General features: G+C 40.5%; 1 protein-coding gene across 1 annotated transcript; it reads right to left on the minus strand.

Annotated features, from left to right (window-relative positions):
- Nucleotides 1-1,995: 1,995 nt before the first annotated feature.
- On the minus strand, nucleotides 1,996-27,686 carry LOC131983387 (uncharacterized). The gene is made up of 26 exons (XM_059348110.1): nucleotides 27,633-27,686; nucleotides 26,094-26,200; nucleotides 25,732-25,839; nucleotides 25,509-25,613; nucleotides 25,016-25,117; nucleotides 24,492-24,570; nucleotides 24,101-24,329; nucleotides 22,062-23,856; nucleotides 21,804-21,977; nucleotides 21,467-21,640; nucleotides 21,277-21,323; nucleotides 20,505-21,046; nucleotides 13,808-13,914; nucleotides 13,602-13,712; nucleotides 10,537-10,638; nucleotides 10,314-10,418; nucleotides 10,007-10,085; nucleotides 9,616-9,844; nucleotides 7,605-9,381; nucleotides 7,346-7,519; nucleotides 7,077-7,250; nucleotides 6,809-6,982; nucleotides 4,607-4,780; nucleotides 4,202-4,375; nucleotides 3,986-4,032; nucleotides 1,996-2,976 (listed from the first exon to the last, which is right to left on the minus strand). The coding sequence occupies exons 2-26, from the start codon at nucleotides 26,180-26,182 to the stop codon at nucleotides 2,411-2,413; spliced, it is 7,437 nt and encodes a 2,478-aa protein (XP_059204093.1). The 5' UTR covers nucleotides 26,183-26,200; nucleotides 27,633-27,686; the 3' UTR covers nucleotides 1,996-2,410.

A 27,686-nucleotide genomic window follows, 5' to 3' on the forward strand; every position in this document is an offset into this window, starting at 1 on the left:
TTTCTTAACCTTTCTTTTCTTGTGAATAAATGCTTTTTGGAACATACATGTTGTCCATTTATTGTTGTACATGTATGAGTAACATCAACGACTCTTATTAAATTAACTATTAATCAGAGTTACATTAAAACAGGACCCAGGTGATCAATGAGAAATAAACTGTTTGAACACAAATACATTTAAACACAAGAAAAAATGACTCGCTGTGTCAAATCAGAAGCAGAGATGAACATTAAAGTAGTGAACGCAGCAGGTGAGAGCAGACAGGTGTGTCCTCAGCTGACATCTCTAAGCTGTTTCTCTGGAAGAAGCTTTCTGATCCCTGCTGGGTCCTAATGCTCGACCAGCTGCTACCTGCTGCTCCACATCAGTAACTGACTGACCCCAGATCAGACTGAGCTCAACTTCACCTGCACTTCAACATTCAAACTAACCAAAGCTTCTCTCTGCCTGCTCACACAGACTGCCATCTTGTTTCCCAGCAGCAGCAGCAGCAGCTTTAAACGATCACACGCTCAGCATCAATTCAAGCGTTTCAACAACCACAACGTACTGTCAACTAATCACAGCTCCACTTATACTTTACAACTTATAGCCATGAACTTCACCAGCGTGCAGCTTCTTCTTTCCTCAGCAGGTCTGTGAAGAAAAGGAATGTCAACATAAACTTCCATCAGACCAAGTCACTCAGATTGTGTGTGTGTGTGTGTGTGTGTGTGTGTGTGTGTGTCACTGTGAAAGTATGCAGTCTGATCAGTTGCGCTGAGTCTCAACAAGTCTTTCAGGATCAAATTCAGCATCAGTGGAAAATTAATTCTATAGTTTAGTTCAGAGCTTTCATGAACTGAAGGAGAAGCTTTTCATAGCCAACAGTATAAAGCCCAGATGTTTCTTTTTACAAGCATGTCGTTTATTTAAAATAAACTACAGGATTACACATCACACACCATGAGATGGTCCTGGTGGTGGAGTACAAGTATAAAAAAGCACAAGTTGGTGTTGACGTTTGACAGAAATGTCTCCCGTGTGAATGACTTGCTGAGAGATTGTTTTGTTGAATGTCCTGGTGATTGTTTTGAGGAAGAATGACTGAATAATTGAGCTGACATCTCCTTTAAATAAACAGTGCTGCTCGTCATGGAGGAAGATTTTGTGCCCTCTGCTGCCACAAACATAAACTGCATCATGTTTCATTCTTCATTGAATGAATGATTTCCTCTTTAACACAAAGTATTCTTAAAACAGTCTTCCCTGCAGATTCTCATTATTTCATCATTAGTTAGAACTTCTTTGGTTTGAAATACATACAGTATATATATAGTCTGGGACGCTACCACACAGTCAGAGATGTATGGATGTAAAAGTGAATGTCGTTAATAAAGAAGCTTCATTTAACAAATCATATTTTTCAGTATTGTGATCGATGTTTAGATTATTGCTTTGACATAATGTATATGTGATTTCCAGCATTGTTAACATCTAAAATCATCCTAAAACTTTGATTTCACTCACAAAGATGCAGAGCCAATAAGATGTAGGAGGGGGGAGGATTGAGGTCCTGGATGAAAGGATGAGGGTGGATGGGGGACAGAGGGAAGGAATTTAGTGATGTGGGGAGACATTGTGTTTATGGATAGATACATGGTAGAGAGCGATGACGACTCAGTGTTGGCTGAATGAGGGAAGACAGAAAGGAACCAGAAGAGTTGAGAATCTGAGTGGGGGAGCCATCTCTTCATGTACTGATAAGGATAGTGGGAAGGGAAACTTCTCCAGGAACGATGTATGTGGGCATTTGTCAGATTGTCGATGTACGCGAGTTTTTACGATGCGGTAGGGATCAGCTAGGGGGATACACTGAATTTGGATTTGATTTGGAAAAGCAGTGGAGATGTCTTCATTGTCTGAGAGTCGAGATCAATAATTCCCACCAAGTGTAATTAAAATCAGGCCGGTAGATGGTGATTTGGAGCATCTTTGTCTAAATGTGGACTTTGAGTTTAGACAAACTCTGCAGAAGAGGAACGCTGATGTGAAAAACATTTCACTTTAGGTCAATCTTGGATTAATTCAAGGAATAACTTGATGAGAATCAGTTCTTCTTACTTGAATATGTATATTACTGTGGAGTTTATTACAGCATGTGTACATGGACACAGCTAAACCTTTCAGTGACTTTACATTCTTTCAGCTTTATACAGTGTCCCACAGAGTCACATATAATCACAGCACCAGGGAGGAGGCAGATGTTATACATCAAGAAGTGTTTCTAGTGAAAAATGTTGATCATCAAAGAGGTGAAATTAGACAAATTAATGTTTTGTTTTTGAGTCTGAGACAGATCTGTGAGTGATGGTGAACAGACTGAACTTTGATTTCAGTCAGCAGAGATTCCGTCCACAGGAGACTCTCAGACCTGCAGAGGACACAGAGACACTGAGGAACCAGATGACCTGATCCAAAACCCAGGATAAAGAGGTTCAGTGAATGTGGTGTTGAAGGTGTGGAGGTGGATCAGTGTGTCAGAGGAGACTCTGTAGAAGGACAGAGTGCCAGCAGGACAGTCCACATACACTGCTACTCTACCAGCGGAGGAGGAGGAGGAGGAGGAGGAGGAGGAGGAGGAGGAGGAGGAAAGGCATGTGCTCTTCTTATTGTGCCTGACAGAGTAACGACCATCAGAGCAGCTCAGACTCCAGGACTGATCATTGTCTCCAAACATACAATCTTCACTACCTCCTCTCCTCCTGATTCCTCTGTAACTCACTGATATAAAAACGTTTCCTCTCCACTCGACCTCCCAGTAACAGCGACCAGTCAGACCAGTTCTACACAGCAGCTGAGACCAGCACTCAAATCTGTCTGGATGATCAGGATATGACTGAAACTCTCCCACACGTGTCACCTTCCTGTTGTTGTCAGATAGTTTGAGTCTTCTGTGTACTGTGTTTGTGTCCAGTTCCAGTTCACAGACATCTGATGGAGAGAACAAGACACAAAACAGCTGCAGGTTATTATCTGTTGATTTAGTAACAATTTTACTGGCAATTACTGAAAGAAAAGCCTTCAAAGTTTCACAGTGTAACAGTAAGTTAACATTAGAGTCAACATGTCAGTAATATTGTGTTTTTTTCCTTGTGTGGACTCAAGGATGACAGCTGATGGAGATCCACATCAATAAACACACGTAGTGAATAAAGTCTCACGAATAAAAGTGAGACATCATCTTACACTGCATCCAACCATCTGCTTTATTAAACTGTTATTAGCGCACCAAAGAGGTCACATTTAGCCAAAAGTGCACACCTCTGATCATCAAATGTTAAACTGTTCCATGCTACAGAAAACTTTCAGCACAGTCTGGATTTTTTAATGAAAATCAGAGGGCTATGGTTTCACCAACTGGCTTTAATGTGCTTTTCATTGACGAGGCGCCAGATGAAAAAAACTTTACACAGAAAAATGCAAACACATTCTTTTCTTGTGTGTATGTGTTGTACATCTGGTCGCAGGTCTCCCAGTCTCCCTGGAAGGTAAATCCACTTCAACTCATTTTATTCAACTTTTCAACATCTTTTCACAATAATTTTTTCCTGTTTCGAACATTGATTTATTAAAAACATCCAGAGAAGAAAGCTGAGGGAACACAGCAACTTTTATCTTTCAAACTTGTGAAGTTTACGAGCAGCACCTGAAGGCAACAAAACTCTGAAATCAGTGCGAGTCAAAGAAAGAAAGAAACAAAGTCAGCTTTCTGTTGGCTCCAGTCTTAATGAAATGTATTTATCAGTTTTGTTGGATCACTGTGTTCACTTTCCTTGTGTTGGTGGATTTGAAATGGATTGATTGAATTCTAACATCTTTCCAGCCACACTGACTGAAAACAGAAGCTGAATCCTGAAATTCATCATCCAACTTCAGTCAAGAAAAAGTCTAAATGTGCTGTAACAGTGTGTTCTGATGAATGAAGATGAAACACACTCACACTTCCTCAGACCAGGTCTCAGTCTCTGCAGTCCACCATGGTCCACCCTGCAGGAAGAGACACAGTCACAATCAACTTCATATCACCATTAAACATCAACCAGAGACTCTCAGTTAGAGACAGAGACACAGTGAGAGCTGCTGTCTTTCCACCTGTCTACACCTGAGTGTCCACCTGTCTGTCCATGCCAGAGAGTGTCTGTCTGTCTATCGATACCTGAGAGTGTCCAGTCTCCAGTGTGGATCCTTCAATCCAGCAGACAGAAGCTTCTCTCCTGAGTCTCCTGGATGATTGTAGCTCAGGTCCAGCTCTCTCAGATGGGAGGGGTTGGAGCTCAGAGCTGAGGCCAGAGTAGCACATCCTTCCTCTGAGATCATACAGCATGACAGACTAAACACACACACACACACACACACACACACACACACACACACACACACACACACACACACACACACACCAGCATAATTTTCTAAATAAGAATTAATTCCTTGCTAGATGTTCACATTTGTACTGTGTTTAAACATTTGTGATGCTTAAATGCCACAGATGATTATGGCACATAAAGACAGACAGCTGTAAGCATAGAGGGTATACTTCTAAAAATAGTTTAATTCTGACCTGAGAATTTCCAGTCTGCAGTGTGGACTCTTCAGTCCAGCAGAAAAACATTTCACTCCTGAATCCTGCAGGTCGTTGTTACTCAGGTCCAGGTCTTTCAGACTAGAGGATTGGGAGCTGAGGACTGAGGACAGAGCTTCACAGCTTCTCTCTGAGAGGTTACAGCCACTCAGCCTGGAGAGGATTGTTGGCCAGTCAATTATAAAATCACACACAGGTGCATCTCAAATTTTTAAAAATATATTCTTGATTCATTACACATAAAGTGAAATATTTCAAGCCTTTTGTTATAATTTTGATTAAGGCTAACAGCCCATAAAAGTATCTCAAAATATTTCATAAGATCAATTAAAAAAAGGATTTATATAAAAGAAATGTTGTACTTCTGAATTTTTTTTATATATGCTCTCAGTATTTGGTCATGGTTCCTTTTGCACTAATTTCTGCATCAGTGCTGCATGGCATGGAGGCTATCAGCATGTGGCACTGCTGAGGTGTTATTGAAGCCCAAGTTGATTTGATAGCGGCCTTCAGCTCGTCTGGATTGTGGTTTTGGTGTCTCTAATCTTCCTCTGGACAGTTCAAGTCAGGGGAATTGGCTGGCCAATCAGGCACAGTAATACCACTGTCAGCAAACCAGTTGTTAATAGTTCTGCCATGTCTGCAGCTGCCAAGTCCTGCTGGAAAAGGAAATCAGCATCTCCATAAAGCTTTTCAGCAGACAGAGCATGAAGTGTTCTAAAACCTCCCTGGTAGACGGCTGCAATGACTTTGGACTTAACTAAAACACAGTGGACTAACATCAGCAAAGGACATGGCACCCCAAATAATCACTGACTGGAAACTTCACACTGGACTTCAAGCTACTTAGATTCTGTGCCTCTCCACTCTTCTTCTAGACTTTGGGACCTTGATTTCCAAATGAAATGCTAAATTTACTTTCATCTGAAAAGAGGACTTTGGGCCACTGAGCAACGGTCCAGTTCTGTTTCTCCTGAGCCCAGGTAAGACGCTTCTGGTGTTCAGGAGTTGCCTGACACGGGAATTGCAACACACGTAGCCCATTTCCTGGACATGTCTGTGAGTTGTGGCTCTTGATGTTCTGACTCCAGCCTCAGTCGACTCCTTGTGAGTTCTTGAATCAGCTTTGCTTGACAATCTTCATGAGGCTATGGCTACCTTTTCATACAACCCTTTTCTCTTCCAGTCAACTTTCCATGAATATGCTTTGATACAGCACTTTGCTAACGGCCAGTCCTTTCAGCAATGATCTTCTGTTGCTGTGTTCCAATACCCATACTTCCCATACTTACTATACTTAGTTTGAGTATGCAGGGTGTTCCGATTCCGATCGCGGCGAAAAGAAGTGTACCTAAAGGACCCGGATGTTGCCCTCATAATGGCAAAACGCTGAGTGTGGAACGATGTACACTATACGCACTGGATGGCCGCCACCTGGTCTACGTAGCGGAAGACGCGGAGCCAGGCAGAGCCGCTCAGCTCGAAAAAAATGTTTGTAATGGCAGCCGAAACAACAGCGGAGCATTGTCTGTCGAGATAACGTTGCTGACAACGCCGGCGCATTCTCCACATTTGCATTCTCCACATTTGCTGCATATCGCCGGATTGTAACAGTAAAGATTAAACAACACAAAGGATAATTTTTTCGCCGTTCAAATCCGGAAGTTTTTTGCGGGTGACGAGCCGTGGCGGCTGTTGCGAGTGTCATTTCCGGTAAGTGCACCACGGAGTATTAGATTTGGAACAACACTCACCTGCTGAAATCTGCGTACTTAGTAAGTGCAGATAGTGTCCTGCGTTTAAGTGTACTCATGGAAGTATGGGTATTGGAACACAGCATGTGGCTGAGCCTCCTTGTGGAGGGTCTCAGTGAGTCTTCTGGACAACTGTCAAAGCCAGCAGTCTTGTGGTTGTGTGTAGTGAACCAGAATAAGAGATTCATGGATTTTATATTGTATGTTTAAATATAATTTATACATAAATATAATTATACGTAAAATAAAAGGCTTGAAACATTTTCGTTTACATATGAGTCAAGAACTATTTTCTACTATTTTCACTTTCTGAAATAAACTGTAAAAAAGTACAACTTTTTCCCGTTATTCATTTTTTTAGATGCACCTGTATATTTAGTCAATCAAACCTTTGTGGGTCAAAAAAAGAAAATAGTTTAATTCTGACCTGAGATTTTCCAGTTTGCAGTGTGGACTCTTCAGTCCAGCAACAAACCCCTTCACTCGTGAATCCTGTAGGTCGTTGTTACTCAGGTCCAGGTCTCTCAGACTAGAGGACTGGGAGCTGAGGACTGAGGACAGATCTTCACAGCTTCTCTCTGAGAGGTTACAGAATCTTAACCTAAAAGGTAATAAATTAGAATGCAGCAAATTATTATATTATTATGAAAATACAAGCCCATGCGGTCATCATTCTAAATTAACTGTAAACTAACTTGAATATTGTCAGTCTGCAGTGTGGACTCTTCAGTCCAGCAGAAAAATGCTTCACTGCTGAATCCTGCAGGTTGTTGTTACTCAGGTCCAGGTCTCTCAGACTAGAGGACTGGAAGCTGAGGACTGAGGACAGAGCTTCACAGTTTCTCTCTGAGAGGTTGCAGCCATTCATCCTGGAGAGGATATTAAGTCAGTTAATTTGAAAATAAAATACATAAAATAAATTAAAGCCTTGTGGGTAAACACCTTAAAATAGTTTAATTCTGACCTGAGAGTTTCCAGTCTGCAGTGCGGACTCTTTAATGCTGTACATAGCAGCTCCACTCCCGACTCCTGCAGGTCATTGTTACTCAGGTCCAGGTCTCTCAGACTAGAGGACTGGGAGCTGAGGACTGAGGACAGAGCTTCACAGCTTCTCTCTGAGAGCTGACAGCCACTCAGTCTGGAGAGGAATCAGCAAAATATAAGAGAACAAAGACAAACACTGGAAACTACATTTTAATCTGGATAGTGATGTGTTCACCTACAGAGCTTTGTTGGAGGCTTTGACCACTGGCAGCAGCCTCAGAAGAGCATCCTCTGAAGCAGAGTATTTCTTCAGATCAAACACATCCCGATCTGTTTCTGATGACAGTAAGATGAAAACCAGAGCTGACCACTGAGCAGGAGACAGTTTGTCTGTAGAAAGACTTCCTGATCTCAGGGACTGTTGGATCTCCTCGACTAGAGAATGATCATTCAGTTCATTCAGACAGTGGAACAGGTTGATGCTTCTCTCTGGAGAAAGCTCTTCACTGATCTTCTTCTTGATGTATTTGACTGTTTCCTGATTGGTCTGTGAGCTACTTCCTGTCTGTGTCAGCAGACCTCTGAGGAGAGTCTGATTGGTCTGCAGAGAAAGACCCAGGAGGAAGCGGAGGAACAAGTCCAGGTGTCCATTTGGACTCTGTAAGGCCTTGTCCACAGCACTCTGGTAGATACTTGATGGTTCAGGTTTGGAGGTTGTTGGTTCTTCTGCCATCAGATTGACTTCAGAGTTGATGAAGGTCAGATGGACATGAAGAGCAGCCAGAAACTCCTGAACACTCAGATGGACGAAGCAGAACACCCTTTCCTGGTACAGTCCTCTCTCCTCTCTAAAGACCTGTGTGAAGACTCCTGAGTACACTGAGGCTGCTCTGATATCGATGCCACACTCTGTCAGGTCTGAGTCATAGAAGATCAGGTTTCCTTTCTGCAGCTGATCAAAAGCCAGTTTTCCCAGAGACTCAATCATCTTCCGGCTCTCTGGACTCCAATGTGGATCTGTCTCAGCTCCTCCATCATACTTGATGTTCTTCACTTTGGACTGAACCACCAGGAAGTGGATGTACATCTCAGTCAGGGTCTTGGGCAGCTCTCCTCCCTCTCTGGTTTTCAACAGATCCAGAACTGTAGCAGAGATCCAGCAGAAGACTGGGATGTGGCACATGATGTGGAGACTTCGTGATGTCTTGATGTGGCAGATGATTCTGCCGGCTTGCTCCTCATCTCTGAATCTCTTCCTGAAGTACTCCTCCTTCTGTGGGTCAGTGAACCCTCTGACCTCTGTCACCATGTCAACACAGTCAGCAGGGATCTGATTGGCTGCTGCAGGTCGTGTGGTTATCCAGAGGCGAGCAGAGGGAAGCAGTTTCCCCCTGATGAGGTTTGTCAGCAGCACATCCACTGAGGTTGACTCTGTGACATCAGTCAGGATCTCAGTGTTGTGGAAGTCCAGAGGAAGTCGACATTCATCCAGACCGTCAAAGATGAACACAACGTGGACCTCTTCAAACCTGCAGATTCCTGCTTCTTTGGTTTCAGGAAAGAAGTGATGAACAAGTTCCACCAAGCTGAACTTTTTCCCTTTCAGCACATTGAGCTCTCTGAAAGTGAATGGAAATGTGTAGTGGATGTCCTTGTTGGTTTTGTCTTCAGCCCAGTCCAGAGTGAACTTCTGTGTTAAGACAGTTTTCCCAATGCCAGCCACTCCCTTTGTCAGCACTGTTCTGATTGGTTCGTCTCTTCCAGGTGAGGCTTTAAAGATGTCTTCTTGTCTGATTGTTGTTTCTTGTCTGTCTGGTTTCCTGGATGCTGTTTCAATCTGTCTGACCTCATGTTCATCATTGACCTCTGCAGTCCCTCCCTCTGTGATGTAGAGCTCTGTGTAGATCTGATTCAGAAGGGTTGGGTTTCCTGCTTTAGAGATCCCCTCAAACACACACTGGAACTTCTCCTTCAGGTTAGACTTCAGTTTACGTCGGCACACTGGAGCAAGAGTTCCTGAATGAACAAACAACAAATAAAATCAGTGAGCGCATCCTTAAATGCAACATGCAAGTGTGACTGTAGAGTTTCTGCTCCTGAAATCAGTTTTATTCCACTCATCAGTTGAGGACAAACAGCTTCTGATCTGATGCAGATGTGTGCAGCATATTTACCACGGATATCTGAAATGTAAACTTTGCCAAACTTTTCATTTTTCATCATGTTCAATTTTTATAGAAATCTACTTACTGCTCTGCAGACCGTCAGCCAGCTCCTCCTGCTTCATTGTTCTCAGGAAGTGAAGTGTGATCTTCAAAAAGTCCTCTCTGCTTCTCTTCCTCTGTTTCTCATCATCACCCTCAAACACCTCCTCATCTTCCCACTGGTCCTCTGAGCATTCTGGGTAATTTGGACTCAGAACCTTCTGAATCTTCTCCAGCTCGTTCTTCACAAAAGTGATGATGTTCTCCTCCAGCAGCTGGAACAGAATATCATATGAATGACCCAATCAAACTAAAATCACAGAACCGAACATCAGCTCCATGTTGGACAGACTAACAGTTCACTGGTCCAAACCGTGCAGCATGGAGATGATTGTGAACACAAATGATTTAAAAGTAGCTGTTGTACATGTACAGACCACAAATATGGAGTCCAGGTGTGTTTGATGGTGATGGGCAGAGTGGCCATCGGGAACCTCTGAGCTCTCCTGGTCCACTCTGTGGAGGAATCATGAATAATGAGCTGACATTATGTCTTTCCACACAGAGACACACACAAGGTAAAGATCCAAAGGAGATGTTTGGAGGTGAACAGTCAATCAGTATGGATGTGTTTAAGAAGAGTGTTGATATGAGTCAGTAAACGTTTAAATACTGGAGATCTCACAACTTAGAGTCTGATAAAAGCAAATCATTTTGTTTTCATTATCAGTTTGAAATCCTCACCTTTGATCAACAGAGTGGCTACCATCTTTGAAGTGTAAAGGAGGACCCATAGAATGGTCACTCTTCATGGACACACAGCTGGGTTCAGGTTTTTCCAGCTTCCTCCTGATAGAAACAAGACAAATTCTGCACTGAACTCACAGTAACTCTGTCAGCTGGCTAGACAAGATAAGATAATAAGAAACTTAATTTAAATGAGCAAAGTTCAGTTTTAAATTCTTACCTTTCATCAGCAAGTTGTCCAACTTTAAAGTTAGCAGGGTAACCCATAGACCGATCACTCTTCATGGACACACAGCTGGGTTCAGGCTTTTCCAGCTTCCTCCTGATAGAAAAATATATATTCTGCACTGAACCCACAACCCACACCACGGTTTGCATGATTCATGATAAATATTTAATTTAGACATTTTACAGTTTAACCCCTTAGGTGGGCCATCAGAACTTTAAGCTGAAGTCTTCCTCTTAGAGGTTGTAACTGACTCAGTTTTGACGCTACTCGTCCTGATGATCCCACTGAGAATAAACAGCTCAGTCTGCAGCTTTCTGTAGTTTCAGCTCACTGTTTTCTTCAGCATTGGTTTAGTCCCAACAGCTCTCACCAACCATATAACTCTCCCTCACTGTACACTGCTGAAGAGCCCTGGAGCAAAACACCCAGAACATCCAGCTGCTCCAGTGGAGCTGCTCAGTGCAGCTCTGTTTGCATTGAGCAGATCCCAGTGTGAATGTGAATGAAAGTGACATTTTAGAAGTAGTAAGAGAATTTAAGAGAAAAACATCTACTGATTGCAATGACCAAAATATGTCACTTATAAAAGACGTTATTTTCTGTGTCCTTGAGCCATTAACTTATATTTGGTTAAGAAGTTATTTAAATAATAGCTTTCAATATGTGAGTATTGATGATATTAAATCTCAACTTAAACATGTAACCTGTGGAGTTCCACAAGGATCAGTGTTGGGACCAAAGTAATCATACTTTACATAAATTATATTTGTACAGTAAGTGATACAATAAAATATGTTATGTTTGCAGATTATACTAATTTATTTTGTTCTGGAGGGAATATAGAGTTTTTAAAAACTGTAGAAATGGAATTGATGAAATTTAACAAATGTTTTACTTTGAATAAGCTATCGCTGAATAAAAGTAAAACCAAATTTATGTAGTTTGGTGGTAAAAGGACTAACACTGAGGTAAAAATGAATTTAAATAATGTTGAAATTGAAAGAGTATATGAAACCAAGTTTTTGGGAGTAATAATAGATGATAAAATTTGTTGGAAGCCTTGCCTGAAATATATAAAACAGAAATGATCCAAGTCTATTTCTATCCTTTACAAAACAAGAGATCTACTGAAAAATATATATTTATATAATAATAATACATTCAAAAACATTAGAAATTATGTTTCGAGTGGTAAACATGTAAATTCCTGTTTGTATTAAAAATGTTTAAACTAAGGCAGGGAGTTTATAACTTAAGGGGGTTGCTAATGTTTGAAACTCACAAAGTTAGAACTAATCTCAAGTACAGATGTGTGTCAGTTTTGGGTGTAAAATTATGGAATGGACTAAATGATGAAATAAAGATGTGTAATTCTATGTTAGTTTTCAAGAAGTCTAAAATTATCAAAGGTTACCATGAAATTTGATTGAATTTGATTTTTCAGTTTAAGCTATCTCATGTTTTGTAACGATGTGAATTATTCAGTTCATGTAAGATGGAACAGGACAAGGTTATTATAGTTAACGAAAACTTGCGAAATTACTTAAACTAGAATTGAAAAAACATTTTCGTTAACTGAAATAAAAATAAAAACAAGTTTTAAAAAAAACTATAACTAACTGAAACTATATTGTGTGGTTACAAAACTAACTAAAATTATAGTGAAAATGTCCTTAGTTTTCTACGGTGGCCCTGAAGTGCAAAACACACCAGCAATTCACACAACACGCCAGCAATTCATCAAAACGGAAAGGGTAGGTACATATTGGACGTTGATCTTCATCCTGATTGGTTGTTGCCGAGTTTGCTTGTTCCCCCCGTGTCAGTTTAACTGACAGTAGGTTTAACTGATGACTCTAACTTGTTCGTAGGTGTGAATGAGAGCGTGATTGTATGTCTCTATATTTCATCCCTGCGATAGTCTGGCGACCTGTCCAGGGTGCATCCACCCTCTCGCCCAATGTCAGCTGGGATCTGCTCCAGCCCCCCGCGACCCGAGTCCAGATAAGCGGTTAAGGATAATGAATGAATAAATACACAAGGTCATGGCATTGTGAATTTCGCCGACACAACAAATACATTTTCCGCGCAATGCAATTTGATTATATCATGTGGTGTGTTCATGTAAAGTTAATGCTTCATCTCCTCTCTGCAGGTAAGAGTTTTATACAACAAAGTCAGAAAGAATGCCAGTAAAGTGTTCATCCTTCATGTCAGCTCGCTCTGAGCAGTCTCAATGAATTTACCATAAATATCACAATACAGGCGCACTACATATATAGAGGCGGCTGGTTTGACTATGGAGAAGTGTATGACGGCAAGAACCAATCAGGAGGAGGATCAGTGTCCAATATGTATCTACCCTTTCCGTTTGATGAATTGCTGGCGCGTTGTGATGAATTGCTGCGGCTCCAGGGCCACCGTAGTTTTCGTCTTTGTCAAGTTTTTTCATACATCCAGTGTTTCTATTTGAACATATATGTATATATATATATATATATATATATATATATATATATATATATATATACATATATGTTTACTGAGACTGGGATATCAACACTCGAACCAAAATTCAAAACACCCGGAACTGTAAGAGTTAATAACCTTATTGGGGCTGAGATGGACAAACCCAAGGAAATAAAGGCAAAATTTATTATGACCTCTTTGAATCTGGTATCCAATACATAGCCCATTGCAAAAAAACTAAAATTAACACTAAAACTAATAAAAACTAAACTAAAACTAACTGAATTTGAAAACAAAAATTCACAACTAAATTAAAACTAAAACTAATGAAAAATCCCAAACTATTATAACCTTGGTACAGGATAGGCAAAAATAAGCCACTGGGCTTCAGTCTACTCCTCTTTCGGTAGCTGTCTGATGGATTCTTTTGTAAAAACATGATTTTATTATTTATTTTTTTAAACCGAAATAAAAGCATTCATTCAATGTGTTCAACAGCAAGAGTGTTTAAAAACTGGAGATCTCACAACTTAAAGTCTGAAAAAATCAGCTCATATTGCTTTCATTTCTGGTTTGAAAATCTTCACCTTTGATCAACAGAGTGGCGTTCATCTTTGAAGTGTAAAGGAGGACCCATAGACTGGTCACTCTTCATGGACACACAGCTGGGTCCAGGTTCAGGTCTCTCCTGCTGCACTCTGACAAAAAGAACGAAGAAGTAGTTGATTAGTTGACTAATCAGTCTTATTTTATATGGAGAATAGTCCTGGACAGTTAGGGATCCTCATCTCACCTCTGAGCTTTGGTCTGGCTGTCATGTTCCCCACACAGAGAAGTTTCAGAAGGAGGATCTCCCTCCTCTCTGTCCTCACACTGATCCATAGCAGAGTCCACAATGACCTGCAGGGAGAGATTCACTCTGTCACTACTACAACAACAATAGTGACAATATTCTCTGGAAGATGCTCAGCTGCTAAATTAATTCAGTCACAGAGTCTTTGTATCTTCAGCTATGGAGGAAACATGAGAGAGAAGAAGCTGCTGATTGTTCTTCATCAGTCCATCTGATGTGAAGCTGCCGTGACTTAATCATCACTTCACCCTCAAAGCCTACAAACATCAGATCTACCTTCTACTGACAGCTGGAGGACAGAGCAAACCACCATCATTACAAACGGTCAGGAGACTTTATATAAAGAGCAGATCCAAACATCTGACAGGCTGCTGCTCAGAGAACAACCTGCTGCTCAACATCAGCAGAACTAAAGAGCTGACAGAGCGGTGAAGACACATGAGCCTGTCTGCACCACAGAAGCTCAGGTAAAACAAAAAAAATGACTAGCTTTTCTTTACTGTTGCTTTGGATATAAATATTTTGTATCTATTTTGTATCCTGAACACAAACTCAAGATTAAAGTGTGAGTTTGTTCTTTAAGCCTTTGGCAGCAGCAACTTGTCTTGTTTACTTTGCACTTTTTTTTTCATTCCTGCTGGAACTGATAGAGTGTTTGAGTTCCAAATACCATTATTGTTGTTACTAACTGAACACTATTGTTAAAAACTTAAATTTATTGTTAATAACAGAATGTCATTGTTTAGGACCGAGCATAAATAATAACATTGCAGAATAATGAAGAAAGGGTAGAAACACCAACAACATTTTGGGAAACTTTTTGACTAAACATGGACTGAAATTCCAGGAAAACCACATATTTAATATTCAATGGAAAAGAGCCACTGCTTCCAAACTCAGCAGCACATTTATCACTGTATTACCAACGACATGGAAAAGAGTTTAAATGTCATGCGACCTCATCCAGGTGCATAATTGGTTGAAATATGGCCCACCTTCTAATGAAAGGCAAAGTGTTAAAGTTTATTTTTTTCTGATGCATTGTTGTAAATTAAATTATCTTAAATAAACAATGAGTTGATGAGTCAGCGTTTCAGTCATCATGAAAATAAGTGACTACTTTGATCAATGATTCTTTTCAGTAATTTAGTGGTTCCAGTTTCTTAAAGGGGCCATCTGCTTCATAATGGGACAAAGTGAACATACATTGGGCATTTTTAATATTAATCTAGAAAACACACATTTAGCAGAATTCTGAATATAGTTGACCTAAAGCCCTTTTTCTTTGAGGACAAACACAGAATGCAGAAATGTGTAATTTAACATTAAAACCAGTGTTTATTAACTTTATTATGAGTTTCATTGACCATCAGATAAATGTATGACATGTTAATGAGTAGCCACACTATTTATTTCAATTCTTTAATACTCAAAGCATCTTATAAGTGCTACATAAATCTTATCAATTATTAATCATGAATTAGTAGAGCCCGACAGATAATAGTACATGTGTAAATCCCTCTGTGCTTGAAGAGGACAGAAACAGTAAAAGAGAAGTAACTAAGTATATTTATTTCAGGACTGGTTATCCAGCCAGCAATTTATTAAGTAATTGAAACAGGCTGCAACACTAAAGCATCAATAGCAATATTTGCCCCTTAAAATGACCTTTTATACATCACTTACTCACCTTGTGCTGCCTTCAGTTCTTGTAGAAAAAGTTTTTTTTTTCTCACATGCCTCCAAGCTGAACGCAGAATCACAAAACACAACATAAAAACATCTGTTTAATAACTCTCACACAACATAAGCAGCAGTGGAGAAAGTACTCCGATCTGTTAGTAAAAGCAGTAGAGTATCAGCATCAATACACAACATATATGTCAATATATGTTCAAAGTAAATACTCATGATGCAGAATGACCCATTTCAGAATGTTATACATTATAATAATTCATTAATAAATAAATAAAGAAATGCTGTAATTTCAGCCATTTGTTAGAAGCCTAACAATGTTAAAGAAAATAAGAGGAAGTAACTCACGAGGACGTTTGTTGCTGCGTCACACAAATTAACTTTAACTTTAACTAACAAAGTACTTTTACATGGTTGTAGTGGTACTTGTACTGCAGTGAAAAATAAAAATTAAACATTGTGTTGATATTATGAGTTTGAATCAGCTACATAATGGTAAGAATGTTAGCTGCTGTTATTAGAGCAGCTTACTGTTAGCAGAGCTAAACTATGTTATTAGTTATTATGAAACTCTGAAACACAAAGAGACCTGAGATCAGCTGACAGTTTAACAGTAAAAAAAAGTCACTTACCAAAAGTTTAAAGGTTTAGAAACATCTGTGTCCCAACAGAACAGAAGGAGGAAGTGAAAGTAAAATACAGCTGAGAGAGGGAGAGAGACATCCCACAGGAAACCAGGCGAGCAAAGAGCAAAAGTTTAAAGACACATGAGACGTCCTTTCCTCTGAAGTGTCCATGAAGCGACGTCCGTTTCTAATGAAGGCAGCAGCAGAACACAGCTGGATCAGCTATTTGTGTCTGCACAGATACAGCCATGCTCTATTAATAATAATAATAATAATAATAATAATAATAATAATAACAAAAACAACAATAATAATTCTAATAATAATGAAGGCTGCCCTGAAGTGCAAACACAACAACACATTTTAAAAACACAACAAATCAAAACAGCATATAAAAGTATTTCCTGCTGACAGACTCTCAAACTCTTTTTCACTTTAATAGTGGTCATAATAAATATTAACAGGAGGAAAAACAACTCATGAACAAAGAAAGTTGTTTGTGGTCCACTCAAAGCCACCAGACACCATTAACATAAGTTAGTTTGTTAGTTTTGTTGCTTCCAAATGGCTTAAAACTAAAGCTTGAGAGCTGACGGCTTCACCTGCAGAGTACAAAATACCAAAATAAAACACACATGCAATGTTAGTTTGTACTCAGGCTGCAGCTAACGACTATAGTCGAATACTCATCCATTATTGAAACAACTACTTGAGTAAACAGATAATTAATTGTACAACTACTTCATGGCTCTTATTTTACTATCAACCTTTTAAATTTAGTTTGAGGTTCCTTTAAACATGTGCTGACTTAAGATAAAGACAATATGTATGAATTAATTCAAAAATGTATCTAAACTGTAATATAAAAAAGATAAAATGAAAAAGTGTTTATCCAGTTAAAATTGATGACATAATACAATTGATAAAAAGACCACTTTAAATCAAGGGTTTGGAGAAGTAATGTGCTTTAAGGCAAAGTGAGATTTTTAACCCTGTGATGGCGAATCCAGGATGGAAGAGGTTAAAAGCTAAAAGAACTCCGTCTATAATCAGCGGACGTAAGCTAGCTGAGAAGCTAATTATCTCACCTGGAGGAGTCGGCATCATCCACAAGTCCCACGTGTCTTTTTTAAAAAATGTTTCTGGGTGACCAACATGCTCCTATGATACGCAAGGTCTGCTTTACAAATTGTGCAGCCGATCCTCTTTGCTGGTTCAGGGTGAAATACTTCCTCTACTTTTGGAATTAAAACTTAGTTTAAAACATTGTTTACCTCCTGGCTGCAACCAAAAGGCTGTAAAAACTTTTTTTAGCTTCAGGTTTTAGCTGACAACAACAAACAAACATCTCCTCAGTCACTTTCATTAACCAAAGGCTCCTAATACTTTATCATATAGAGGTAGCTTGAACTTGCTAGGTCTCAGCCTTATACAGTCTATGGTCTCAGCTTATAACACCAAACGTCTCCTCTTTCACTTTAAACAAACAAAGTTTCAATGACATAACATGGACTGCTGCCACACTGAGAGCCGTGCTAATGTTGCTAACGCGCTAATCGCGATTAGCATCACAACCTTTGCAAACTACATGGAATTATTACAGTATTAAATTACACACACAAACACATTTACCTTCTGCAGATTACAATAAATCCTCAACCAGGTGGTTTTATTCCATATGAACAGAAATTATGGAAATATTTGACAATTCTGTTTAGCTGCCCCTGTTTTAGGCCTGATGAGCCTGAAGCTCCAACAGGTGGTGTTATCTCTACAACTTGGGTAAAACTTTAACAGTAAAATAGTACTTACAAGTCTTTAACAAAGCACAGAGACTGTATCCCAAATTGGACACATCTGCAATGCTGCACTGTTATGTCCACTGACCAAACCCAGCCAGCAGACAATAACATGACAATCAGAAAATCAAACAAAGTCAAAAGTGATGTGAACAATTAGGATTTATTTTATGAATCACAAAAGAAAGACACACTAAGGTGGGGGAGGATGGGAGTGATTGTGCCAAAAGAAAGTTGAAACAAATATAACAAAAGAAGGCCGATCTAAACTAGCTGTGAAGAAAAACAAACAAACAAAAGGCCTAACTAACTTCTCTACAAAAAAGGCTTTTCAAAACAATACAGGGGTGGCACAACCAATAAACTAATGGAGTAACAGAAAATGATCTACGTGAATGCAAAATGTACAGGGTACCCCCAATTTACCTAGTGAGATTACATGGAGATTTACATGTCTAATTACAATACGAAAGTAAGTAAGAACTCTTGGGCGACACTCAGGCGACGATCTTAAAAGTACATCTTTATTTTTACTGTACTTTATTGTGAATGACAGAAGTACGGTCCGGGTGTGTTGATAATGATGGTTGATATCGGTGTTATTTATTTGGCTTACCCAGAAACATCCAATTGCCCTCGAAAAACTCAGCAGCCCCCATTGTTTTACAGTGAGGAGATCCAAGTGTCCGATTTGGGATACAGTCAGCGCACGGCTAATTCACCGGTGTTAGCGTCCTTTTGCCGACTCTGGTAAACCTGAGCCTAACCTACATGGTTAAAACGATATACAGTTTGAAAGATAAGAGGTTAGAGTTTAGTTCCATATCATTTAATTAATTGGAAGCATAACATGATCATTTATATGAGTAGTTAATGTGAATTTGTTCTGTCAGTGCAGTGATGACATGGAAGTGTTTGATTTGTCAGTGAGTGTACTGAATAGGTATGGGTACCTTTCACATTTGAACCGATACGGTACCAATACCTGGTACCTGGGAACCGGTATCGGTACTCAATGGTACCAATTTTTGGTACCTTTGCGTTAGTTTATGTGGTAATAAATGTTAATTTGTTTAATAATAAAATCTCAATTTTTCAATTCAACATATTTATTTCTCAAAATATAAACTTTAAAAAATATATCAAAACAATATAACATCCAGGATGAGCAGTGCTTTATTGTTGAGTGAACGTGCATTTTGTAACATGAAAGTTGCAGTGTTATCAAAGGATGCCGGAACAGAGGTTGGGAGGTGGATGATGCTGTCAACACAGAGGAGCAGTCTAGGGTTGCAAGGAACGAAAAAAAAAAAAAAAACAGGTTGCAAGTGTACGTGTGATTTGTTGTGATGACGTCGTAGCTGTGTGGCGGAGCACCGGTCAGACAGTATTGTGGGCATGGCATGGTTGGAATAAACAAAGTTGAGTCGGGCTGCTCTGTGCACATATCGAGGATGACGCAGGAGTCCGAGGGATTTAATTTCAGCGAGGCAGTTTGGAGTAAAGTGGCAGGTAAAATTCCTGAGTTGAAGAGTGGAGTATTAGCGGAGGACCAGAGATGCAGCAGCTAGCTGCTAGCTGTTAATGACTGGTCTACAGAAGAATGGAGAGAGCAAACGGAGTAAGGGAAGTCCAATCTCGAGGCAGACGAAGGCCAAGCCCGGGTAGAGACATTGGAGAGATAGCAGCTGGTGGCTAGCAGGCCTAGAGCCGGGCTGTTCGTCTCTGCGCCGGGGTGGAAGAGGGCAGCAACTAGTGGCCGCGGTGAGCAGTACCGAATTCGGTACCCATCCCTAGTACCGAATAAACTACATTTAATGTGATAGATGAGAACATAAATATATATATATACATAGTTAATTAGTAGTTAATTTTAATAGTTATGGAATTAATTGTTTAAATATTAAACACAGGTTTTTCTTGCGGTTGTAAAGAATGTCTAAAATATGGAGCTAATAAAGTAGAAGGTTACATGTCTACCTAAACATTGAGATTCTGTTTCTGGTAGATTTGTACTTGTTTTGAGTCAAAGTGTGAGTTTCAAATGGTTTCTTCCTGGTTTCTCTCAAAAGCCAGTAGTTAGGTAGTTAGTTAATATGGAGCATTTTTTGGATAAATTTAAACTTTGCTTCGAGACAACTAGAACACTTTTATTTCAGGTGAATCTTTGATTAATTTAAGGAATAATTTGATTTGAATCAGTTCTTCTTACTTCAATATGTATGAGTTTATTACAGCATAGAGATATAATACATACACCAAAACATTCAGTAACTTTGTATTCTTTCAGCTTTATATGATGTGTCCCACTAAGTCACATATAGTCACAGCATCAGGGAGGAGGCAGATGTTACACATCAAATGTTGAGAATCAAAGGGATGAAATCAGACAAATTAATGTTTTGTGTTTGAGTTTGAGACATATCTGCTTCACAGTGCAGAGTGTGAGTGATGGTGAACAGACTGACATTTGATTTCAGTCAGCAGAGTTTCTGTCTGCAGGAGAGACTCTCAGACCTGCAGAGGACACAAAGACACTGAGGAACCATAGAACCCAAACCCAAAGCCAGGATAAAGAGGTTCAGTGAATGTGGTGTTGAAGGTGTGGAGGTGGATCAGTGTGTCAGAGGAGACTCTGTAGAAGGACAGAGTGCCAGCAGGACAGTCCATATACACTGCTACTCTACCAGAGGAGGAGGAGGAGGAGGAGGAGGAGGAGAAGTTTGTTCTTCTGTTATTGTGGCAGACAGAGTAACCATTATCAGAGCAACACAGACTCCAAGACTGATCATTCCCTCCAAACACACAGTCTTTACTGTCTCCTCTCCTTCTGATTCCTCTGTAACTCACTGATATAAAAATATCTCCTCTCCACTCGACTTCCAAGTAACAGCGACCAGTCAGACCAGTTCTACACAGCAGCTGAGGACACCAGTCAAATCTGTCAGGATGATCAGGATATGACTGAGACTCTCTCACACGTGTCACCTCCCTGTTTTTGTCAGACAGTTTGAGTTTTCTGTTTACTGTGTTTGTGTCCAGTTCTAGTTCACAGACATCTGATGGAGAAAACAAGACACAAAACAGCTGCAGGTTATTATCTTTTGGTTTATTTGATTTTAAGTGGATTGATTGAATTGTAACATCTTTCCAGCCACACTGACTGAGAACAGAAGCTGAATCCTGAATCTCTGGGGAAATTCACCATCCAACTTCAGTCAAGAAAAAGTCTAAATGTGCTGTAACATGTGCGGCTGAGTTCTGATGAATGAAGCTGAAACACACTTACACTTCCTCACACCAGGTCTCAGTCTCTGCAGTCCACCATGGTCCATCCTGCAAGAAGAGACACAGTCACAATCAACTTCATATCACCAATAAACATGGACCAGAGACACTCAGTCAGAGACAGAGACACAGTGAGAGCTGCGGTCTGTCCACCTGTCCACACCTGAGAGTGTCCACCTGTCTGTCCGTACCTGAGAGTGTCCAGTCTCCAGTGTGGATCCTTCAGTCCAACAGACAGAAACTTCTCTCCCAGGTCTCCTGGATGATTGTAGCTCAGGTCCAGCTCTCTCAGATGGGAGGGGTTAGAGCTCAGAGCTGAGGCCAGAGAAGCACAACCTTCCTCTGAGATCATACAGCCTGACAAACTGAACACACACACTGTCAGTGTAAACTCACAAAATTAAGAATAATTCCTTGTTAAAATGCTTTAAATGTTCAAAACTGTAACTATCTCAGACAGTAATGGAGCTAAAAAGCAGAGGGATGTAGATGTAAAGATTATAGTGGGAATACTTCTTTAACTCTGACCTGAGAGTTTCCAGGCTGCAGTGTGGACTCTTCAGTCCAGCAGAAAGACGCTTCACTCCTGAATCACGCAGGTCATTGTTACTCAGGTTCAGTTCTCTCAGACTAGAGGACTGGGAGCTGAGGACTGAGGACAGAGCTTCACAGCTTCTCTCTGAGAGGTTACAGCCACTCAGCCTGGAGAGGAATCAGCAAAACATGAGAGCACGAATACAAACAATGGAAACTACATTTATTCTGGAGAGTGATGTGTGCACCTACAGAGCTTTGTTGGAGGCTTTGACCACTGGCAGCAGCCTCAGAAGAGCCTCCTCTGAAGCAGAGTATTTCTTCAGGTCAAACACATCCAGATCTGTTTCTGATGACAGTAAGATGAAAACCAGAGCTGACCACTGAGCAGGAGACAGGTAATCTATGGAGATACTTCCTGATCTCAGGGACTGTTGGATCTCCTCCACTAGAGAATGATCATTCAGTTCATTCAGACAGTGGAACAGGTTGATGCTTCTCTCTGGAGAGAGATTTTCACTGATCTTCTTTCTGATGTATTGGGCTGTTTTCTGATTGGTCTTCAAACTACTTCCTGTCTGTGTCAGCAGGCCTCTGAGAAGAGTCTGATTGGTCTGCAGAGAAAGACCCAGGAGGAAGCGGAGGAACAAGTCCAGGTGTCCATTTGGACTCTCTAAGGCCTTGTCCACAGCACTCTGGTATAAACGTGTTGTTTTGCCCCCGAACAATTCAGACCACCAAGAGGTAGATTGTTCTTCTGCCATCAGATTGACTCCAGACTTGATGAAGGTCAGATGGACATGAAGAGCAGCCAGAAACTCCTGAACACTCAGATGGACAAAGCAGAACACCCTTTCCTGGTACAGTCCTCTCTCCTCTCTAAAGACCTGTGTGAAGACTCCTGAGTACACTGAGGCTGCTCTGATATCAATGCCACACTCTGTCAGGTCTGAGTCATAGAAGATCAGGTTTCCTTTCTGCAGCTGATCAAAAGCCAGTTTTCCCAGAGACTCAATCATCTTCCGGCTCTCTGGACTCCAATGTGGATCTGTCTCAGCTCCTCCATCATACTTGATGTTCTTCACTTTGGACTGAACCACCAGGAAGTGGATGTACATCTCAGTCAGGGTCTTGGGCAGCTCTCCTCCCTCTCTGGTTTTCAACAGATCCAGAACTGTAGCAGAGATCCAGCAGAAGACTGGGATGTGGCACATGATGTGGAGGCTTTGTGATGTCTTGATGTGGCAGATGATTCTGCCGGCTTGCTCCTCATCTCTGAATCTCTTCCTGAAGTACTCCTCCTTCTGTGGGTCAGTGAACCCTCTGACCTCTGTCACCATGTCAACATAGTCAGCAGGGATCTGATTGGCTGCTGCAGGTCGTGTGGTTATCCAGAGGCGAGCAGAGGGAAGCAACTTCCCCCTGATGAGGTTTGTCAGCAGCACATCCACTGAGGTTGACTCTGTGACATCAGTCAGGACCTCAGTGTTGTGGAAGTCCAGAAGAAGTCGACATTCATCCAAACCGTCAAAGATTAACACAACGTGGAACTCGTCAAACCTGCAGATTCCTGCTTCTTTGGTTTCAGGAAAGAAGTGATGAACAAGTTCCACCAAACTGAACTTTTTCTCTTTCAGCACATTCAGCTCTCTGAAGGTGAATGGAAATGTGAAGTGGATGTTCTGATTGGTTTTGTCTTCAGCCCAGTCCAGAGTGAACTTCTGTGTTAAGACAGTTTTCCCAATGCCAGCCACTCCCTTTGTCAGTACTGTTCTGATTGGTTCATTTCTTCCAGGTGAGGCTTTAAAGATGTCTTTTTGTCTGATTGTTGTTTCTTGTCTGTCTGGTTTCCTGGATGCTGTTTCAATCTGTCTGATCTCATGTTCATCATTGACCTCTGCAGTCCCTCCCTCTGTGATGTAGAGCTCTGTGTAGATCTGATTGAGAAAGGTTGGGTGTCCTGCTTTAGAGATCCCCTCAAACACACACTGGAACTTCTTCTTCAGGTTAGACTTCAATTTACGTTGACACATTGGAACACATGTTCCTGAATGAACAAACAACAGATGAAATCGGTGAATGCATCATTTAATGCAATATGTAAGTGTGACTGTAGAGTTCCTGCTCCTCCATTAGTTTTATTCAGCTCATCAGTTGAGGACAAACAGCTTCCGATCTAAAGCAGTTGTGTGCAGCATATTTACCACAGAGATTGGAAATGTAAACTTTGCCCATATTGCCTCTATGTCATCTTTCATCATGTAAATTTTTTTTTAGAGAAATCCACCTACTGCTCTGCAGACAGTCAGCCAGCTCCTCCTGCTTCATTCTTCTCAGAAAGTGAAGTGTGATTTTCAGAAACTCCTCTCTGCTTCTCCTCCTCTGCTGCTCATCCTCACCCTCCAACATCTCCTCATCCTCCCTCTGACTCTCTGAGCATTCTGGGTAATCTGGACTCAGAACCTTCTGGATCTTCTTCAGCTCGTTCTTCATAAAAATGACGATGTTCTCCTCCAGCAACTGGAACAGAATATAATATGAATTTAACAATCAAACTAAAATCACAGAACCAAACATCAGACCCATGTTGGACAGACAAACAGTTCACTGGTCTCAACAGTGCAGCATGGAGATGATTGTGAACAGAATAGATGTAAAAATAGCTGTTGCACATGTACAGACCACAAATATGGAGTCCAGGTGTGTTTGATGCTGCTGGGCAGAGTGACCACTGGGAACTTCTGAGCTCTCCTGGTCCACTCTGTGGATGAATCATGAAGAATGAGCTCACATTATGTCTTTCCACACAGAGACACACACAAGGTAAAGACCCACGAGGAGATGTTTGTAGTGATAAAGGTTTATTCGTCCTACTGATCCCACTGAGATCACTCCTGATAGAAACAGATGAATGCTGTACTGATCCCACAACAAACACTAGGGTTTGCATGATTCATGATCATTATTCTATTTATGCATGTTTCAGTGTTTATTATTTATTATAATCCCTTAGACAGGCCATCTGAATTTTTGTATCTTACAGGTTGTACTGGGCAGATCCCAGTGTGAATGTGTGTAATTGAAAAATAGTGTTGGTTCTCAGAGGTTCATCTTAGTCAGAAAATGTTTTAAAACTGGATATCTCTCAACTGAGAGTCTGATAAAAGCACATAATTTTGTTTTCATTATCAGTTTGAAATCCTCACCTTTGATCAACAGAGTGGCTACCATCTTTGAAGTGTAAAGGAGGACCCATAGACTGGTCACTCTTCATGGACACACAGCTGGGTTCAGGTTCTTCCAGCTTCCTCCTGATAGAAAAATATATATTCTGCACTGAACCCACAATCCACATCATGGTTTGCATGATTTATGATCAATATTCAATTTACAGTGTTTATTTTAACCCCTTAGTTGGGCCATCGGAACTTTAAGCTGACATCTTCCTCTTAGAGGTTGGAGCTGACTCAGTTTTGAAGCTACTCGTCCTGCTGATTCCACAGAATCAACAGCTCAGTCTGCAGCTTTTCCTAGTTTTCAGCTCACTGTTTTCTACGCCAGTCAGTTTGGTTTCGTCCCAACAGCAATCACCAACCCTCCATATAACTCCCCCTCACTGTTCACTGCTGAAGTGCCCAGGAGCAAGACACCTAGAATGTCCAGCTGCTCGAGTGCAGGTGCTCAGTTTGAAATCCTCACCTTTGATCAACAGAGTGGCATCCATCTTTGAAGTGTAAAGGAGGACCCATAGACTGGTCACTCTTCATGGACACACAGCTGGGTTCAGGTTTTTCCAACTTCCTCCTGATAGAAACAAGATAAATTCTGCACTGAACTCACAGTAACTCTGTCCACTGGCTAGACAAGATAAAATAATAAGGAACTTAATTTAAATTAGCAAAGTTCCGTTTTAAATTCTTACCTTTCATCAGCAAGTTGTCCAACTTTAAAGTTAGCCGGGTAACCCATAGACCGATCACTCTTCATGGACACACAGCTGGGTTCTGGTCGAGATTCTGGGGAGTCTAACCTGTGCTGCAGCATCCTTATACAAACAAAGAGAGTGCATCAGTTACATTCTTCTTTTCATCAGCAAGTGATTAAAATTGATAAAAGATGCTGTCTCATCTCAGTCATCATCTATTTGGTAACAAATAAAGTTAGTAGTTAATAATAGTTAAGTATCTGATGTGACAGTAAATGTGAATACTGATGGTGGATTGATTTGAGTGCTGAGCTCTGACATGAAGACGAGTCCTGGACAGTTAGAGATCCTAATCTCACCTCTGAGCTTTGGTCTGGCTTTCATGTTCCCCACACGGAGAGGTTTCAGAGGGAGGGTCTCCCTCCTTTATGTCCTCACACTGATCCATAGCAGAGTCCACAATGACCTGCAGGGAGAGCTCAACACATTATTTCCCATCATTCATCTCAGTTGTTTGTGCCTTATATTCTGTTTCCTCGCTTCCCCTTCACACTCATGTAAAGTCAGGTCATAATTAGTATGGCCACTAGAGGGCACCACCTATAACACCTTAATGCTCATTGAATGAGCTGATAATGACCTACTAGAAGGCAGGGCAGGCCTCTACCCTCTCTCAGCCATACTTCGGCGATGATAACTGCTAATAAAAGCCCAACAGCTGGCTCTCACCTGATCTAACAGCTGATTGCTTTACATTCAACAATATGACCTTTTATAGACATGTTTTATTTTTGTTAAATGTGAGAGATTTTGCAACACAAAAGTTGCTATTGTACGTTCCTGCAAACTACAGATAACATTAAATCTCTACTTGAACAAAAAATGAATGTTTTCAAACAGTTGCTCATATTCTCATTGTGACACGTGACTAACACTGCTTACACCCAGGGCCGCCTCTGCCTACACGCAGAACATGCACAGTGCGTAGGGCCCCGGAAGATAACTTCCGCCAGCTATCTTAACACTCTTTTGAACTGTGAGAACCATGCAAGTGGTGCTCAGGTTTGAGGCATATGTAAGCCTCACCAGAACCGACTATTCCAACACGTAAACACTGGTCTCCTGCTTCAAAGTCCTGCTGCTGATTAAAGTCTGTAAAGGTTTACAGATGCGTACATTGCAGACATTTTTAGCTAGCAACTGGGCTGATGATGATCATATTTTTATGATTTTAAAGTTTATTCTGTTAACATAGTATGTGCTGTGATGTTTAACAGTCAGGGAGATTAAATAATTTATATTTACCAGAACTATAGTAAACTTTATTTCAATACTGTTGTTTTTACAGTTTTAATTATTGAACTATATAGCAACACAACATCTGTACAGACGTGAAGCCCTGGCAGTCTAAACAACTGTCTGACCAATAATGAAAGCATTTGTCTTGGATTTCTTTTCTGCGTTTGATCCAATATCTTTGTATAAATACAGTGGGGCAGGTCTGCTCAGCTGATTTATATCAGCAGCAAACTGACATGATGCCAATTTACATGAGAATTTATGTAAAATGAAGGTTGATGTATTAACAGAAAGCACAGAGCATTTTAATACACTAATATATCCAAGTAAAATAATCAAAATCAAACTGATTTATGGGTCTGACAACATTGTTGACAACATTGTCTGCCCCAGTTGTATACTAACACTGCATGCAACATTCTTGCAGTATTTTGTAAAGACAAGTGTATTATTTCTCTATAGCACTCAAACTAACTACTAAACTAATCTTGTTTCCCAGCAGCATCAGCAGCAGCAGCTTTAAGCGATCACACAGTCATCACTAATTCAAGCGTTTCTACAACCACAATGTCATTTTAACCAATCACAGCTCCACTTACATTTAGTCATGAAATATACCAGTGTGCAGCTTCTTCTGTTCTCAGCAGGTCTGT

This window comes from Centropristis striata, chromosome 13, assembly GCF_030273125.1.
Source record: "Centropristis striata isolate RG_2023a ecotype Rhode Island chromosome 13, C.striata_1.0, whole genome shotgun sequence".
Classification (NCBI taxonomy): Eukaryota; Metazoa; Chordata; class Actinopteri; order Perciformes; family Serranidae; genus Centropristis; species Centropristis striata.